Source organism: Rhea pennata, chromosome 7 (assembly GCF_028389875.1).
Source record: "Rhea pennata isolate bPtePen1 chromosome 7, bPtePen1.pri, whole genome shotgun sequence".
Taxonomy (NCBI): domain Eukaryota; kingdom Metazoa; phylum Chordata; class Aves; order Rheiformes; family Rheidae; genus Rhea; species Rhea pennata.
In genome coordinates this window covers 12,385,802-12,405,616 of record NC_084669.1, presented here as the reverse complement: position 1 = coordinate 12,405,616, position 19,815 = coordinate 12,385,802, and the positions used below count along the sequence as shown (strand labels likewise).

Here is a 19,815-nt window from a genome sequence, read left to right as displayed (position 1 = left end):
CCAAAGTTTTTCCACTCATAACAAAGTTGTTTCTTCCATCAAGTAGTAAGTCTTGGACATAAAACAATTGAACTTGTTAATAAAGTTCAGATCATCTGATAAAACATCCTTTAATTAAAAACAGTGATCCAAAAAAGGGAGCAAACACCTCTGTGCTACCACACCAGGTATATGTAATATCTGAGCTTTCTAGGGACACTAAGGTTCAGATGGTTGAAATCTTCACAGTAAATCTTGTCTTCACCCTTTTGTACCTCTCATTCTTACCTTCTCTAAATTCCCTGAACAAAGCTTTCAGCAACCATTATCATCTCTCTGAATTTGCTGGTTATAGCAACAGCACATCACAGCCCGCAGAAGCTTTATCGGGGCTTGAGTAGCATCTCCCTCAACGCCTGACATTTCACTGCTGTGCAGGTAGTCATCGGTCCCCATCGCCACAGCTCCCCTCTGCCTCCTGCAGCAGAAACATCAGGACTTTCCTGTTAAATTAGAGGCCAGTGCCAAGTAAGCTGGGGACAGTGCATGAGAAAAGGCAAGTGCTCTCAAAGGGAAGTGTTACCTCCCTGGGAACTCATGGCCAAAGCACTTATTTCCTTTGATCAGACACTTTAACACCAGGCTTCAGAAGCCTTTTTCCCCCCTTTGCACAGCGTATACAGCAGCCTTTACTAACAGCAGCACACGCAGTGTTAATTTATCTTTATCAAAGGGGGCAACCCCCACCTTATACATACCCTCACTCCACAAAAAAGAGGGGAAAAAGTCCTTTGTACTGAGGGTTTTTTTTTTCCAGATATTTTTTCTAAGTGTCATTTTAGAGTGAGTTCATTTAGGTGGACCAGAAAAAAGAGAAATATTTGGAGGCCAGGTTTCGTCAAGTACTAAATATGACGGCTGGGATTATTTTTTCCCCTTTTAGCAATTACAGTGCTTGTATGGATATTTTTCAAAGCCAGCATTACACTTTGTTGCTATAAAAGCTCTCTCTCTCTCTCCTAGGACTTCTTGTGACACACCCGTGCATGTAGTCCCTTCAGAGACAACACTTTATTTTCTTTGGCAAGCAGTGCCGTCTGATGACAATTTTCATTATTAGACTGAAATTAGATAATGTTCTTTGCCACACTTCTTTTAACAACAAGTAGAGAAAGAACCTAGTCCAATTTCAATGTATTTTTTCATCTGAGGGCCAAGCAGTGATTTTGCATTTCTATTTTAAGTGAGACAAGACTGTTACAAAGCGTGACTCTCATACTGATCTCTCAGGTTTGACCCTTGTTCATCAGGGATTAATTCTTTTCTTGCCTTCTCTCCTCTCTATTTCTGTGTAATACCCAAGAACTTAATAGTCATTAACTATTTGCTTTTGTTCGATTTGGATTTTTTTCCTAGTATCTTGTGGGTTAGAAAAGGTCCACCACTTCCAGATGGAAAAATGGAAATGTAGGGTAGAATGAAAGGATGTCCCAAGACTACAGACACCTTCTGAGGGTGAAAAAGGATTCAAAACTAAACCAGAAAGAAACTACAAAAATCCACTAGCTATAGAAAATAAATCCTTCTTGCAACACTACATTAATATTTTCTGGAATGGAAAAAACAGAAGACTTCTTTCCTGATCTACACCAAACAATATTCATTTGTTGCTCAACTCTGTTACTTGGTTTCCCAACCTGTGAGGAGCATAACAGCTGCTCATGTATTTCACAGTGATAGCGTAAGGTTCATCTTAAAATGCTTTGAGACACCTGTGTAAAAGCAGGTTACAGTTACAATAATCTTCTCTTACCCTCTTCCTCTCATTTGCTGATCTCAACTGAGAAATGGTTGAGAAACTTCTGTGTGCAACATCGAAACATATCCTAGAAGCACCTAAGGGGTTGTGTGGGAGTCACAAGTATTATAAAACACCAGACTTGCACTCACTTTTTTGGAGCTAAAATAAATGACACAAGCTTAGGAATCAGCTCTGTCCTTGCAGCTAAGAGTACCAGCAGTCTTGTCTGGTTCTGTATTTTCACTTATCAGTCTACATGCATTTTAAAAACTCCAAAACAAATAGCTAAAATATGAACTTTGAAGGCTTAATATTCTCTAGGCATCAGACAAATTTGATTCGTGAGGTAATCACCAATGATATGAAATGATGCCCTATAGGACCTTGTTTGTCTATTTGGATTTGACTGAATTATGCAGTTGAAATCTTCTGACATAAACTCACGTCTTCAGGACAAAAAAATGAGCCGTTCGTAATTTTGTAAAATACCACATCTGGGGGAGTTTAGGACATGCACTTTAATAACACTGTACTGTGCGCCACTTGTTTCGCATAAGAATACTGAATTTTCCCTGAGATTCAAAAATCTGGCTGTTTTGAGGAGCCTGAATTAAGGCTATTTGGCTGTTGAACCGACGGGTAACAAAGCACGGCCTCAACCGTATGTTCCTAGTGAATGCAGACCTGTCTTAAGGAAAGTTATCCCTGTTCCTGTCCAGTTACAATGACCTCTGCGCTCCTCAGAGTCAGCTGTATCTCTGCTACCTGTGTATTCATCTAACTCACCTAATCACATATTTACATTTACAGTAATCTATATATCATCCAGAAGACAGAGAAACAGTTGCTCATTTCACATCTTACCTTGACAGCAAGGTTACACATACCAAATGCCAAGAATTGGTATTTGTCTCTCTGTCGTGAGACAATATCATCTTGAAGGATCATTACACTAGTCAAGATCTACTCATCACCCCATCTGGTCTCAAGAGATTCATTCTCCTAGCCACAGCTTTTTGTCATATGTGGAGACCCCTCATGGCCTCGGCTCCATTTCAATGCCTGCACACAATGGCTACAGATACGGCCGAGCTGAGGTGTCCATGGCATTTCATCACTTAAGGTTTAAGCTAATTGAATATTCTGATAAAACATTTAGTTCTGATTATTCTTTGCTCACTGATCTTCTCTCACATGGCAGCTCCATGTGCTTCCTGTGCTGATGAAATTGCAATTTTATGCACTGATTTTATCTCATGCAAAAAACATTATGCATATGGGAATCTGGAGTCTGGCTAAAGGAAAAGCGATTACAATTGGATGCTGAAAGTGACATGAGAAGTATTTTAAGCAAGCTAGTAGTAACCATTATTTTTCTTTTTACTGAAGACATTTTCCCTAAACAAGTTATACTGCAATATGATATGGAGTCTAACTTTATTTCTTGATTGAATTTACCAGCTTTAAAGAATTCAAATTCTTGTATTTAAGTACATAGAAAAAGATCGCTTTCTCTCATTTCCAACTTCCAAGAAAGCAACAGTCTTTCCTTCCGGATACATATCTGACTAAAGCAACACAACCTACTCCACTGCTTTGACCTAAAGAAAAATAAGCAGCTGGAAAACTTGCTCAGAACATCTTCGAAAGCCCCAGAATTGGTTCAAATTCAACTCTAATTCCCTGAGAAGATTCCTAGTACAGATCACACTTCCTGATCATTTCCTTACATATGGTGACCTCTTATCTCATACTTCCTAATTTTTCTGCAAGATGATTAAAACTAAGCCTGTTGGTGTTTTACCATCACCATCTCAAAGAGGATTTATTCACAAAAAAATAGTGCATCTAAAACTCATATTTCATACTGATGAATCACATGAAGATTTTGAATCCACTTCTTCCTCATCTTCATTATCAACATTTTTCTTTAATTTAGTTCAATTTCTCCAAAGAATACAACACTCCAAAAGCACAGCTTAGCTTAAACTAGCATCTTAGCTTAAACTGTGCTTTATCCAGTCTAACTGGATTAAGGCAACTCTGCATGAGGATGAACCAATGTAATTTTAAGAAAGTTCTCAAGTTCTTCCTCTTCTCCCCATTCAATAAGTTTATTACTGATAGACAGATTATTACTACCACCACAGGTGCATTTGAAGTTCTACGTTTTCACTAATGTTTCAGTCATTATTCTCATTGTTCATAGGGGTATTATACAAATATTTTTCATTTGTAAAAGAGTGTATTTGGAATGAATGTTATACCTTTTGAACAGCAAAGCGCAATAGGATAGGCATCATGTACCTTGCCTCGATTCTGTGATGTGCTTCTTTAAGACTCTAGAAGAACAATCACACATTTATTTCTTTTGCTCTCTATACAGTTTGCAGAACAGGACCGGTTGGTGCATTGAAGCACCAATGCAAGACATAACAATTTTATATAGATGCATAAAGTATTCCTCGAGGATTTTGCAGCCTTTGGATCTACCAGCCAGACCAAAGGTTATCATGGCAGAGACAAAAGGTTCCACGGCTGTGCCACATACATCTCCCATCAGTGGGAAGGAATCCAGAGTCCTAGATACACACATGCTCCCAATTTGCATCTAGTGCAACTACTAGGCTGTCAAACAAAATATATTAAATTTAGAGACAGTACTGTACAGGGAATTCCTCCTACAGGCTGCCAAACACTAGAAGGTAGACTGCTATTTCCTGAAACATACTGTGCTTCAGAAAAGCCATAGACTGGGCTTTTCTTCTGTCATCATTGAATTTAATGCAGCAATACATTTTGAATAAACAAAGAATCTGAAATCATACATGGTACTTCTTTCCTGGAATAGATCATATGATTCACGATCCAGGCTACACAAACAAGCTATATGGCTGATGTTCATTTCCTCACCTGGTCTCCAATCTAATCATAAGTTCCTTTGCTAAGACACTTAAATATCCTTGAAGCACAAAAGTTTGTAGGACATTGCATAGATTTTGAATGTTTTAAGTTGCAGCAGTGTATTAGTCATGCCACACAGACCCCATCAATAAGGTTACCCAATAATTAGTGTTTATTGAATGCTGATGGAGACACATCAGAGTGATAAAGTTTTCAGATACTTGCTTCATGGCCATTACACACACCACTGAGGACTGCAGCTCTGTTACTGCTTTTACTCTCTTTTCCATTTCCCTTCCAGTGCGGGTACTTGGCTGGTGTCGTGATGAACAATGCACTAGTGACACTTAGAATTGTTCAATGTGGTTGTAACATAGCAAGTCCTTTTGTACACGTTTACTGCATCAAAGCACGCTGGGGACGTATCTCAGCTTCACTCACCTCCTTTTCTTTTTTTCCTTTCTTCCAAGCCTATCCCTCAATAACTCCCTACACATTCTCAGAAATGAGCCATATCAGCTGTGTTCTGGTCTCACAGCTGTTTGCAAGCAAGTGTATTAGCGTGATGTCTCCACTGCAGGCAACTCATATACTCATTCAAGTGGCAGGAAATGCAACTTTACTACCAGATGTTTATAGGAATATGCCTATGCACATATATTTTAAAGCCAGAAGGAACTACTAGTATCATCAGTCTGTTCTCCTCCAAACAGATGCCTCAGAGTTTTATCCACCAACTCAAGTGGTAGAGACAATTATCAGGACCAGCAACTGATGGCTGAACTAGATCGCATCTTTGGAAACACATCTAGTCTTGACTTAAAGTTTCTCAAGGATCATGAATTTACCACTCCACTTGGGAAGTTGTCCTCAAGGTTAATTTCCTTCTTTGTTAAAAATTACCGTCTATAATGAGTAACAGGGTATTCTGTACTTGCTTTCCGTTGTGTTGTAAATTTAGTAGATGTCTAGATAGCCGCATTAAAGAAATTCATTGTCGGCTAAAAATCGTATTCTGTTGGCCTGAGAACAGGAGAGAAAATTTTAAAAAAGTCTTGTTTCAATAGAAATCAGGGCAAAATGTCAGAATTTTCATGAATACATACATAACTTTACATTTAAAAATAAATTATTAGTTATCATTTGTATTATAGTAAAATCTATGGGCTCCAAGTGAATTTTCTGTTGATAGGCACTTTGCAGAATAGGAAACTGGAGACACTTAGGAGCTTACTATCCAAAAAGAGACAGAGAACGGAAAGAAGCATCTACAGAAAAGTGAGGTAAGTTGTTCAAAACTCACAAAGATCAGAGGCAGATCTAGTGATACTAATCACAAATCCTTATTCCCAATCCAGTGCATCATCCACCTCTGACAGAAATTAAAAAAGAAATAAATTTTCACAGAGGAAGGAAAATTGGAATTACGAAGAGCACAGAAAACCTTGTAGAGAGGCAAGGGTTCTACCCATAGCTACTAATATGTGTCCATGGATCCCAAAGCAGCAAATGAACAATTTCTCTAAGGGTACAGTGGGCTCATGTTCATACAGATGGATAAGCAAAGGCACATTCATTTGCCTAAAGATGAATGAGTCAGTGGTAAAGAACATAGTAATTACTGTTTGGAAGTCTTTCCTTCCATTTCACTGATCATGCTTCTGGCCAAGAAATGCATCTCCTGTTTGGACTGACAGGTTGCCACTGGGCTCTAGTAGCTGTTTTTTTCTTCCTATTTATCATTTTTTTTGGGGGGGGGAGGGTGAAGGTGGAGGGGATAAGGCTTCCTCCTCGGTTTTTAATTGCATTCGTTATTGTAAAGTGTTTCCCCAGCACATTATAGTTGGTGAGATGTGTGAGACATTAATGAGTATACCAGGAAAACATTTATAACAGTTTGTACATTGGCTTATAGCTAATTAAAGAAAAAAAAGCTATAACTGACAATATTACTCTTCTTGCTGAGACAACGCTGAGGAGCTGACTGTACAAGAAGAAAGGAGGAAAAATCCAAACAAAATAAACAGCCAGATGAACAGTTTTGATTTCTTTTCCTTGTTCAGCTTTGGTACAGCATGCTGGTTGCCACCAAATGTTCATCAGTCTGCCAAGAGATAACAAGGCATATCTGAAAAGGACTGTGTGCAAGATGTGTTGTCAAGATGCCTGGCAGGTGTCTACACTTCAGGACATCATACAAACAGTTTGCAAAGCCCTAGCCACAGATTTGGATATTTTTGTGCATGCTTGATAGCCTGCCTAGAAACATAACCACATGGAGACTCTTAAGAACAGAGGATACAGCTCTCAATATGCACACGTCGAAAGCCCTTTCTGCCTTGGCACAGGTGTTGGTGGCCTGGAAAGGATATCCAAGGTCATGTGTAAAGTGCCACATGTTGCAAAGGCTGGGCCAAACACCTTTTACAGTGCAAATTCCTCAGTACTTTTCATCTTCATCATCATGTGTCAAGGAAAACAAGTCTGCTAGAAAATTAGCTTGGTTGATTAGTGGTGCCTAAAATATTAACACAAATGGCGCACGCTATTCAAAGACTAAAGCCCTAGGAAAAGGGGGAGTTATTCTTATAGGCTATTAGCCATATGCAAACAATCTCGCAGCTTCTATCTGTAGTCTGTCAAAAGAAATAGGCTTTTCCAGAGGATGATTTGAAGTGGCTAACGCTTACGATTCTAAAGAACCTTTTTTCCTCTTCATTAATTTCAGATGGGATTAGCCTCCCTCGGCTAATGTGAGTCCAGGTGAATAGTCCTCCAAATTTCGTCAGCAGCACTGAATAACAACTAAAAATGATGCTACTTGATGTTAATGGATGAAAACTTTAAAGCTATGATGCAAGCTGTAGTAAAAGAAATCTGATTCCTTTTCTTCTTTAGTCTGTGCACACAGTAACTGCTACCACTGAAATTGAGAGGGTGTAAACAGAAATAGAATAATTTAGGCTGAAAAGAACCTCCAGAAGTTTCTGGTCCAACCTAGTTCCAACCAGGCCACTCTCAAACTTAGCTCTTAATGCAGTGAAACGAAAGGCAGAATTTTACTCCTTGCTTTAGAATTATGAAGTGGGTCCAAAATAGTCCATCACCTCAGGATGAGTAGTGGATATGTCTATGACAGATGCTAGCGTAAGACACAAGCATTAGCCCAAACACAGGAACGATGTGGCCAGTTCAGACCTTACATCCACAGATATGCACAACGATAGACTGGGCAGAAAAGACTGCAGTTCAGCTCCTTTTATTCAGTGCTTTTAAGAGCTGGTCTGTTCTCTCATACAGACATCCTTTGGCCATACACATCCTTGCTCTCCGACACATATTATTTTACACAAGTGAATCCTCTGTCAACCTTGATATACGAACACCTTCCTTTCCCACCTGAATGCATGCAGAGTGTAGATCATTAAAACTGTTCTCTATTATTTTCACTGGCTGCTACATGAGCAATCCCCAATGGTCAGTGACCAGACAAATTCCTTTTTTTGCATGCCTTGCACAGCTTTATAACCTCATTCTATTCTTATCTAAGCAAGGGAGGTTCTTCCCTACTTTAAATACACAGATATGAAAAGGCACAGACACAGAGTTAAAAACAGCTTAAACAAAATGGGTTCAGTGCCGCTTAATCCAATGATCCTCCGCTGGACTCTACTGGATAAATATCTACTTCAGAAAAAAGAAGAGGAAAAAAATCAAAAGAACCTAGATTACATAATACGGAAGCATGAATTTTAAATGTTTCAGTCCAATATCAAGTGAATTTTCAGTGTGTTGAGTAGGGAAGGAAGCTTTTTGCATCCATTTTCTGTGCGTTTTCAGTTGAGATTTGTTTTTATTTTAGTTTTTCTACTTGAAAGCTTGAACCAAGACAGGTCCTTGAACAGTGATAGCACCAGAAACAGAAGAACCTCTCAACTGGGAGACTCGGGGCTGGCTCCCTTGCAGGGGTCATCTTTCTTTTCTCTCCCATGCCTCATTTTCCCTCTCTGTAAAATGAGATGCACGATACTGACCACTGTGTGAAGATACAACCATCAGCAGAGGAGAAACCCTGTCAAGAAGCTACAGATTGCTCTAACACAAAGTCAGAGACATATTGCTAAGGCAGTCATGCAGAAAACTATTTCTTGCTGATATGCTAAAAAAGGACAGAAATCCTCACTTGCCATTTGATGACAGCATACCCTGAGCAAATTAAAAACCAACATGAATTTCCTCAAAGACAAAAAATTTATCCTTCTTTTCTCATAGGGTTAAGGGAGGTAAAGCATGGGAAATGAGGCCAGGTGGTTCTTTCACTTTCTATGGTATTTGTCCCATTGAAGGATTTGAAACAGAAGAGCCCATGCAATTTTACCCTTATATCCTCTTCCAGCCTGCAGCTGAACCAGCTTGCTTTACTTTAGGAAACTGAGGAAGATGATGTGGTTAGATGACAGAAGATATGTTGTCCCATGAACAACAAAATCCTGATTTGCTAAATCCTACCTTCAACACTTCAGCTACATGGGCAAGTATCAATTTCCAACTCACTGTTCTCCAGCATGACACGCTTTTTAAATTAGGGTAGACAGTTTGAATAAGATATTTGGGAAAGCCTCACCCACCAAAAGAAGTAAACCCTTTCATTTACTCACGCTGTGTTGACAGAGCTCCTTTAGCCTGGAGTATCTTGCTTTTCAAGAGTTTATTAAAATAAGAGAAGTAGCAACAATAACTCCATTTTAAAGCTACTTCTTTAGCCACTGTAGATGCCTTTCAGTTCTTGAGTGCATTTGTACATTTATTCCTGAGCTGGGCAATTAAGACTCTATATCTTGCCCATCTGACCTGTGTTTCCCAATTCTACCTGTATTTCATCTCTCCAAACAGCTGTTATTCATGGTTGATTACTATCCATTTCTTAGCCTGTCTGACCCATTTGAACAGCAGAAGATGTCCCCACAGGAGCAGAAGCTCTTACATCCCACCCTCTGATTATGAAGTAAATCACTTTCAAAGATTATAGAGCAATACATAAGTAATACTCCTATGTAAAACAGTCTTTTGTATGAGCAAGTTGATTAAATCCATGAGAACTTGTACATACAAGACCTCCAAAACGTTTTTGCACCACAAGTCATGTGTCTGAAGTTTGCTACCGATTTGTAACTCCTCTTAAGCAGGAGATGGAGAAGCATGGAGTAGGTCTACAATTACGTGGTAAGAATCAGCCACGTAACAACTGTACTTTCAGCCAGAACAATGAATGCAATCACAAAGCAATTAGTGCAGGCGGCAGATGGTTTGCTGCTCTTTTTTTCCCTCAAGATTGGCAGGGAAAAGTTACGACAGAAAGAGAGACTGGTCTGTCAGCATCGGTAATTCTAGTCTGTTGCCCAAAGCAGAGACAGAGGGGAAAGATATATGAACAAAAGCAACCAAGTCACTGAGGCTTAATGAGTTATTGCTCATCAGCTGAACCCCAGTAATTAAGCACATTCACTCACTCACATCACCAAAGAAACTGGGAGGTAAAATGACTTCAACTAACATAGATTCCTCTACCATTTAGCAACTCTGTACTCAACCAAACAGAAAGGATCTGTAGTGCTTATCGTAGTGATAGACTCAGTGGGCTGTAAAGAGATTGCGGGAAGATGCTTTGTGACCCATTTCACATGTTCATTACAACAGAGCAGTGAGAAGCATGCACTAACTTCAGAAATACTAGCTGATGCCATCTGTTTGATAGGATTGGATGGCTTTGCACCTTCAGCCCTGAACTGGATGGACCACCTCTGAGAGTCAAGAGACCCTCCAGGTCCAGTGTCAGTGTGAAACCTATCTCTCTGTCTCCTCCTCTATTCATCACCTCACTTTTCTGGCCCCATCCGCTGCAATAAGATGCAATGTGGCTTGCTAACCATTGAGCCATGGAGCTGGAAGGTATAAAAACCCATTTTTCAGTCCATTTCTAGCTCTCTTCTGACTGTCAACAATAGAATTAAATGATTAAGACAATACTAACTGGTCAGAATCTAACCTACTCCTTAAGGCCCCCATCAATGAAATCTTCACAGCCTCTTCAGTCAAAGCTGCCTACACCAGGTGCATTCATTAACATTCAGCTATGTTTCCCTTGGCTCCTCAGGTGACGTGTGGTCACCATGCACACAATGCATGTAATCCAATGAGTAATAGCTTCTAGTTCCTTAAATACAGCCTTTGCAAGAGATCACAATGTAGCAAACTGCAGTGATCTGCTCCAAACTAGCCTATAGCTCCCACTGCAATTATCCAAATACCCTCAAGAGCACATAATTACTCTAACCAAATTCTGCCTTTACATATAGAAGAATGAAACCGATGGGAGCTGTTTGTACTTAGCCACAGGCAGAAACTGACCCTTAGTTTGAGTAACATTTAATTTAGACTGAGTTGATTAATACCCCTTGCCTCCTTGTTACCCTCTACAGTTCTTGGCCAAAGCTTGCTGAAATCAGAAAATGTCTCCAATTAGGCTTTAAAGTAGAAACCAGTCTTGTGATCCATAACCATACAAACCACTTGTTAAGTTCTATTTTGGAGTTGTTTAATCGGTACTGAAGTGATGCACAGACCTTGTGCTACATGATTTATTTATTGCAACTACAGTATTTTGTTACCAACAGTTACCTAATTTGCTAATCACTAGCAGAACACAAAGAAATTTCACCATATAGCTTGCATCTTCTTGCCTAAATCACCCACATACCACATTTCCTACATCAATCCCATAAATTCAGGTTAATCCAAGTAAGAACCCTTCATTCTCATATTCAGATCATTTTTTAGGATTTTGTAAAAGAAAAGGGTGGCAATTTCCTATAGAATGGCCACAATGTATATGTTGGTAGCCATCTACCATAAATTAAATGAGCATTACCTGTATGGACCCTAATGTAGAATTACTTCCTGAGCAGACTGACTACTATACAAGCAGAGAATCCTTTTCTACTATATCCTACTCCTATTTGACAAATTTGCCACTAAATTTTCATTGACCCTCACCCAATAAATCTCACGTTACCATTACAAAATACTTTTCCTTCCAAAGGGTCCTAGAAGATAGCAGAGACAAGATTCTGGCCTGATTCTGAACTGATTCCATCAGTTCATGGAATTCAACAGCTACAAGGTAAGGATAATGTTCCGCCCTTGTCCAGTTACATACTGGACACCCAAAAATCATTTTATTTGCACCTTCCTCCGAAACAGATTACATCCACAGTACATTCGACAAAGCAATGCAAGACAGGGTGTGCGTGAAAAATACCGTATGTAAAGGACTCTACAAGAAGAACTTAGGCAGGCAAGATATATTTCCCAAGGTAGAATTTTGCAAGAATATTAAGGTACAAGCCTGGAAGGATATTGGTTTGGAGCTTAAAGCACAGGACTGAACTTTTATTTCAAATATTCCCATAAGCTTAGAGACTTATTCAGCTTCCTTATGCCATTATTTTCTCAGGCTTTCAGTAATAGTATCTACAAGCCTAATTTGAGCAAATTTTTTTTTTAATGTTTATAAAATGCATTAGAATACACAGCTGGAAGACATCACAGAATTCAAGCTTTTATACGATAGTTATACTAATGTATAATCTGAACAATTCAGTCAATACTTCTCATTTTGATTATTAATTAGATTCAGACTCTCTTAGATTCATTACATGTAAAACAAAGAGAGATCACTAAATGGCTTTGTATAATGGCTTATATATTTCATGCCAATGCCACTCTTACTACAATTGGGAGATCAGCAAATTGTTTTGATCTATTTTCCAGTTTTATTCAAAATATCAAAATGTCAGTATGAGCTACCTACTATATCTCATAGCAGTTTGCACCAATGGTTAATCATTTCATCAACTTCCAACCATCAATTCTTGTTATGAGATTCTTTACTAGGTCTTTACTAGTCTCTCATATATGATATCTTCCCCCATGAAGATATTTATGCACAATAGATTCCCTTCAATCTGCTTTTTGTTAAGCTAAACAGATTGAGGAAAGTGACTGATTTGTGAGTATTGATGTGTTTGATTTTCAGCAAGTGCTAACAGTGAATTCTCTTACATTCAGGTCCCACTCTGGTGTCTCAAGCTGTGCAGCCAAAATCCAAGGCAAATCTCACAGCATGTTTATTCAGTTGATAGATGACCCTTACTGAAGGGATTGGACTCCAAAGGAAATTGATTAACTGTTACTTTTCTCTTTGAAAGCCAACAGTTACTTCAAAATATGCCAACCAAACAGCAGCAAGAAATGTCCTATACTATTCTTGGAGCTGGCGCCAGAGTAGAATGAAAGGAGTGTTAAGTAAGAGGACAAAAAGCCTCTTTAGATGTTGCTGTATCATGAAAGACCTCAGCTTTCTTCTCTGCCCAGTGCTGGCCACATGATTCTGGAAAAAGGATAAACGCAGGCTGCCAGATGAGGCATAGAGGACCAGGACGCAAGAACACAGTATGTGTCTATGTCCTTATTTTGCCCTAAATACCAGTTTGGTCACTCAAAAACCTCTCCTGAATGCTCTGCAGCATTTAAGTAGAGAGATATCTTAGAATCATAGAGGTTGGAAGGGACCTCTGGAGATCATCTAGTCCAACCCTCAATGTAGCTTGTATGGGGATTGAACCCACGACCTTGGCATTAGCAGCACCATGCTCTAACCAACTGAACTAAGAGATGGTGAGTCTCCAGGTTGTTCCTAAGCAAACAAGCCAAAATGATGCCAACAACTCTTACCTTCTGATCTTGACTATATGCTAAGATCCAGTCTTCCTGCTTGGGGTGGAAGAGCAGGCTGTGGATGTAGAAGTTCAGTCGGTACTTTTGATAGGTAGCTCCTTCATCAGAACTAATCAATAAGCTGCTCTCAACCTCTGGATCAGTCAGCAGCATAATCTACATGGAAGGGAAAGAAAAAATACAGTGGTCAAGAAGAGTCAGATAGAAAAATAAGGAAGTAGCTAGGAACTTCAGATAAGTGTGTTCATTTCAGTAAGCTTCAACACAATATCAAAACTAAGCACAATCAACCTTTCTGTAAGGAAAATAGTATAGTTAATCATGTATATTCACATACAACATATGATCAAATAGACAAAATGTCCTTATTACTAAAATAAAACAGACATAAGTTGTCTATGCTTTGGTTAGCACAAAAATAAAACTTGAGACTTACTAACACTAGAGTGCAAACCTGTTAAGGTTACCAGACAGCTACAATAGGCTGCTAAGTTCTTCATGGAGGAGTTATTGGAGAGACAAAGGAAAAGTTAGGCATTAAGGGAAGGGGGGGGGAAGAAGGTGTACACAGAATGATCTCTAATGGTGAGGTTTGCTAGACTCTGGCAGAATTTTCAGAGAAGATGACAGCTTCATTGCTTGACGTTATAAACTGGCTGCCTGTAAGAAGCAATCTTGCTTTGGCAGCAGAACACATTTGATAACATGCTGCGTTCTTTCCCTCTCCATTTTCTATGGCGCTGTGAATTACACATTCAGTAGCGAAACAACAATAGACTCTGCACAGCAAAGTTGCTTTCTAGCTTAGTCCAAAATGTTAGTTCAGGAGTGACAGTAGATAATATGGCTCACAGTTGTAGTAGCTACATCTTCCCAGTAATTATGGTATTAATTGGTCTGCATTGCTGATGAATCAGAGAGAATAATGAGAAACTCCTCTCAAGTGTCGCTGTATGAGAGAAAAATATACAGTTTTGAGCAGTACAAAGAGATTGTTTCAGTCTTTCAGCAAGTAGCAAAGCAGTACCCCAAAGGAATGGGAATAGGACATCATAAATGACAAATATGAAAATTTCTGAAGAATATTTGCCCAGGAAGGTATTAACACCTTGAATCATTAGCATCACTCTTTAAAGTACTGGTGCTGCTATTGCTTTGTAAATGGTAGACACTGATTTGTCTTCAGACAAGCCTGAAAAGAAAGGACTCATATCTGGCATTTATCAGAGTGAATTCCTGTCTAGGGCTGGGTACTACAAAAATCACTATTATTTCCCTTTCCATCTTTCATTTAGGCAGGCAGAGTTAGACATAACTTAACTCATTACCTGTGAATTATAGGGCACCATAAAGTCTTGATAGACCCTGATGATAAAGAACTGCTAAGCTGGTTGCACGGAAATGCACATATAATCCACACAGAAAATGTTCTTCATTATTTGCCTGAGGTTATCTCTAGAAAACTTTTTTCACCTAACAATGTGGACTGTAACTTGGAAGGTTTGGGTTCTCTGGATTTTCTGAGGGATCTTAGACCAGTTACATTGCCACTCTGTACCATTTATGCAGAACAGGCTAATGTTTTATGGTAACTTAAAGGCACAACCTCCTTTTGTATCTCTTTTGTCGACCTATTTTTTGAAATCTAATGAGGAAAGCATGCATTATTAAATATTCTTATTTTCATTTAACACTTCCAAATAAATTTATAATTGATGCAATTTCTGAACTGACAATTATTGAATAGAGGATACACAGCTAGCATTAGTAATCAAAACATAACATCAATATATAGACCCTGTACTGTCACAAAGTAGCCTATCCAGCCTCTCAAACCAAAAACATATTATGATCTTTATCAACAATACTTTTTTTTATTTTTTTAACAGAGTAATTTCTGGGAGAATGTTCCTATAGTTAACACTTATCAATTCAGTACTATGATTCAGGTATTATGACTTTCTTACTATTATGACTTCTTTTTTGAGTAGATTTTGTTTATGTTGGTATTTGGAAATATCACAGCACAGCACTAATTTGGATTATAGCAGATAGAATAGAAATAAATGCAATCAACGGGCTTGTTCCCAGCTCCTCTTCATTGACTTTGGGTTGTGCCTCTGAGGAAAGTTAATCAAGATTCATTCTAGTCTCACATACCTCCTCCTACCTGCACAAGGAGCTCATCTGACCTCATCACTGTCACTTCCAAGCACATCACAGCGTTAGCACATTTTCTGTCAGGCCACTCCTCTGAGGTCTGAAAGTGCTCTTATCTCAATTTCATAGAAAGGGAATTGAGGGACAGACTATTGAGGCACTGAAGCACCTAATTCTTGATTCAATCAATACAAGTTAAGTGCCTAAGCAGACCTGCCAGCACTGATGATCTTGGCTTTAATCTCCTAACTACCACCTGGGCTATTACTAGCGTGTTGTATTTATGGTCTCCAGAAGTCCTGGCTGTTGCAAGAACAGATGCAGCGTTTCTGACATACCCAGGACACACCAGATTTACTACATATGCTGACAGTTGTAATGTTTTAGATGTGACTGAGCTGTTTAGAGCTACTGAAGATTTATGCAAGGACATATGGAGAGTCTGAGACATGGAAGGGAGTTGAACTCATGGCTCTGTAGCCACTAGAGGTTGGTAACTATGAGACCAGCTTTTAGCACCAGGACAGGATTTTCTGCTGCATGGCTGTACCCTACCTTGCCAATCACTTTACAATGACATCACAAAATAAGCAAGCTAGAATTGACTAAGCAGTTACTATTCACACCATAGCCACAGCCACATGTTGCATACAAGATAAGTTTGGTGGGTTTTTTAACTTAATTACAACATATTGGCACATAAACGATCAATTACATGGCCAAAAGACAGCAGTCATAGGATGAGAACAAGAAACCAGAAGCTGAATGAAAAAATCAGTCAAAATGAAGGGGAAACACTGGGTCTGTGTACATGAACCTTTTAGTTTAGATTTATTCCCTGAATTGGCTGGAATATAAATGACAAGGGAGGGAAAGTACAATGAACTTTAATATTGTGTGGTTGCAATGTGTGAAATGTGTAGTAACCAAATTTTAGAACTTTCTTCAAAACAAATTAGGCCAGTTTCTGCTTTTAATTAGCTTGTTACTCATTGACTTGACGCAGTTGCTTGTATGGAAAACAGAAGTGGATACAAACATATTGATCAGGAGAGCATGAAAATAAAAGTAGCAGCAATTACAAAATGAATCTGAGTAAAGAAGTCATAAGCTTTAATGTCCAAAGAAAACAAGAATATCTCAGAGAGGAGATTAGGAAGAAACTTCCCACTTCACTGCAGAAAGGACGCTGGATTACCTCAAATGGGAACTCCTTAAAGAATGACCTATCTTCTTACTCTGTTTCTACAAGGCCTAAAACCGTATCACTGCTTTCTAGGCTAACATTAGGTTCTGAACAAAAGCATTCCGGGAGGAATCAATGTGGCTTCTGCAGAAAAAAAAATCATACCTCCAATCTAAGTTCTTAGCAACACTAAGCAAGTAGGTAAAGATGACCTGGCTGATAAAGTCTATCAGGATTTTTGAGAAGCTGCCTTGTCAGGGAGTCTTTTAAAGACCTGAAACTGTCATGGGATAAGAAGGTCTCTCCACAGGTCTTTCCACTTTCTAATTGATGACTAGATGACAAGAACCAAAGAGTTGGAAAAAACAATTACTTTCCACAATAGAGAGAGGCCTTCAGCTAGAATCTATGTTTTGTGCTGTACAATACACTCATTAACGATTTGGAAAGAAGGATGGAAGCAAAGGTGACAACATTTGCCAACGGCAATAAAATATTCAGGAAAATGAAAACAAAAGTCATCTATGAAGAGCTGCAGAAGGATTTGGCAATTCTGAGTACCTGAGTAGTAAAATGACAGGCAAAATTCAGTGATGATTTACGAAAAAAGGCACAGACAGAGGACAACAATGCCAATATAACAGACTGAACAGTGGGCCTTGAGTAGCTTTTAGGAAAGGAATCTGAGGATTTCAGTGGAGATCTCCATAAAAATACCAGGTCAGTCCTTACCCTCTATCACAAAAGGAAATACAATAGTAAGAATTTTTATGAAAGAGTCAAAGCACAAAAAAGATCAGCCTATAAGGCCACTCTATAGAGTTCTTACAACTTAAACCGTAGAAGCTGTTTTAGTCTTCCATTAAAAAAAAGACTATAGTAGGAAAAGGAAATATAGGAAAATACCATTATATATTTGCCACAAGCTGGCACTTCCCTCTCCAAGAGGAAAGTGGGATTGGCTAAGATTCAGTCTGATTTAGTACATATACATCACTGAAGAGTGAATGAAAACAATATAGTAATAACGTTATCAGCTCTGGTGGGCTGATCCAACAACTTCTGTGTGAAAAATCTGGCCCATCATTTTTACCTTGACAGTTTTTTAAACTACTTCTGATTCCACCATTACAAAATAAAGCTATTAAGACATAAGTAAAAAGAGGCATACTCTTTGCTTCTCACTTGTAGCAAAAGGAGACCCACCTTACAGAGCCTCTGGTCTGGTTTATTATTGTCTTTGTTCAAGCAAAACGAAAAGTTAGGATAAGCTAAGACTCCACTTCTCCCCAGCAAAAGTAATTGCTCTCCTTCAGATCAGCGCGCAGCAATGATCAGAATCTGCTTACTCGCACTAGGCAAAGCAAGCACACGCTGCACTTCCTGATGCTTCAGATGGATTGGGCTTTTTGCTCAGTGAAAAAAAAAAAAAAAAGTCAATAAAACTGACACAGGCTCTCACAACCAAAGGCAAGGCACCCATTAATCATCCACCCCCTGAAAAGAGAGAAACTTGATTTGCTTTTCCTGGAGGTGATAAATGAACACAAAACATAATTTATAGACCTTCAACATGCTACACTTTTTTTCATGCTTTTTTGGTGTTAGCTCTGCTGATGGCAGATTGCCCTTGACAGTTACAGTTACGCAGATTTTTACTGTCTTCACAAAGCAGCTCAGGAACATTATGCAAGATTATTTAGTTTATGCTTCTAGAGATGGAACCGTGATCCTTATATGTCCGCCCTGGATGAATGCACTTGCAAACCCAGAAACCGTGGCTTAGTCAGAACAAGCCCAGAACTGCTCTCGACCAGGTTTTTAGCCCTTCATAACTCTATTAGGACCAACTTTTCCCCTAAGGTTTTGTGCAAAAGAGCATAGCATCAATGAAACAGAACAGTATGTAAAAGCCAAATAAATTCCAGAGATTCAGCTGATTTATCACTCACTTCTTATGTATCTGAAATACATCACCTGACTAGAAGCATGGATAAGGGAGTCAAACGTCTATGCAAATCTGGTAAAATTTGAAAGAGTCTTCACCCTTCTGTCACATTTCTTCTTTATATAGGTGATGACGCATGAACCTAAGCATTGTATAGAGCTAACAGGATTGAGCTGCATGGAAAAAGTAACATTTCTCACAGGAAAACATAAGTGCAGTAAGAGGAAATCAGCAAGGAGGAGCTTAAATATGCCATTGTTAGCAAAAGCGGGGCATTCGCTCCATGAAATCTCAAAACATTTGAATTTTCTTCCAGTTTCTCTGCATGTCAATTACATAATATTAATTTTTTACATGGCAACTGATTGAAAGAGCATCAGTACAAAGGAGTCCCAGCATAATGAAATACAAGTTTTGCACTTTACATATCACTTCTGAATTTGGATTGCCATTTATAAGGCATGAATACTGTGTAAAGAGAGAACTTGATTCTCCGGATTCAGCAATTTGCACATGCCTTTCAAAGCAAGGTGCCCTGCTTTTAAATAATCCAACTAGCTCATTGTCTGAGCTTTTTCAGGACCCATAATAAGAAGTGAAATGAAACAAGCCAAAGAAAAGGAACTGCTTTGGTCATGACATTCAGAAATAACCACTCCATAGCACAGATTAGACCAACTTCTTTTAAAGGACGGAGTTCCTGGAAGCTGTACATGGCTGCAAGAGCAAATAAATTAGGGACAAAATTACCAAAAAGAAATAATTCAAACATTCATTTGGATATTAAAAAGAGAAAATCGAAGCACTTGCAAAGTTTAGCAGGCTTTACTCATAGATTAATATCAAATGCAGAACTGTGCTCATCAGTAACGCCACCTAAATTTTGCCCAAGTATATGTTTTAAATAAATTAGATAACTATTAATACCTAAATGAAAACATTAGATGAGCTAGAGCTGACAGTTTTGAAGCTCTCTCTAATGCCAATAAAAAGACAAGGTTAGTTTCTGAGCAATTTAACTAAGACAGCATTAAAATAATA

At 38.7% G+C, this 19,815-nt stretch overlaps 1 protein-coding gene across 2 annotated transcripts in view; it reads right to left on the bottom strand.

Annotated features, from left to right (window-relative positions):
- Positions 1–19,815, bottom strand: part of LOC134143099 (VPS10 domain-containing receptor SorCS1-like) — a 300,888-nt gene that overhangs the window by 102,782 nt on the left and 178,291 nt on the right. For both annotated transcript variants that reach the window (XM_062580829.1, XM_062580831.1), the window contains exon 4: positions 13,478–13,636. In XM_062580829.1, coding sequence (XP_062436813.1) covers positions 13,478–13,636 — 159 coding nt within the window. The remainder of the gene's footprint in view (positions 1–13,477; positions 13,637–19,815) is intronic.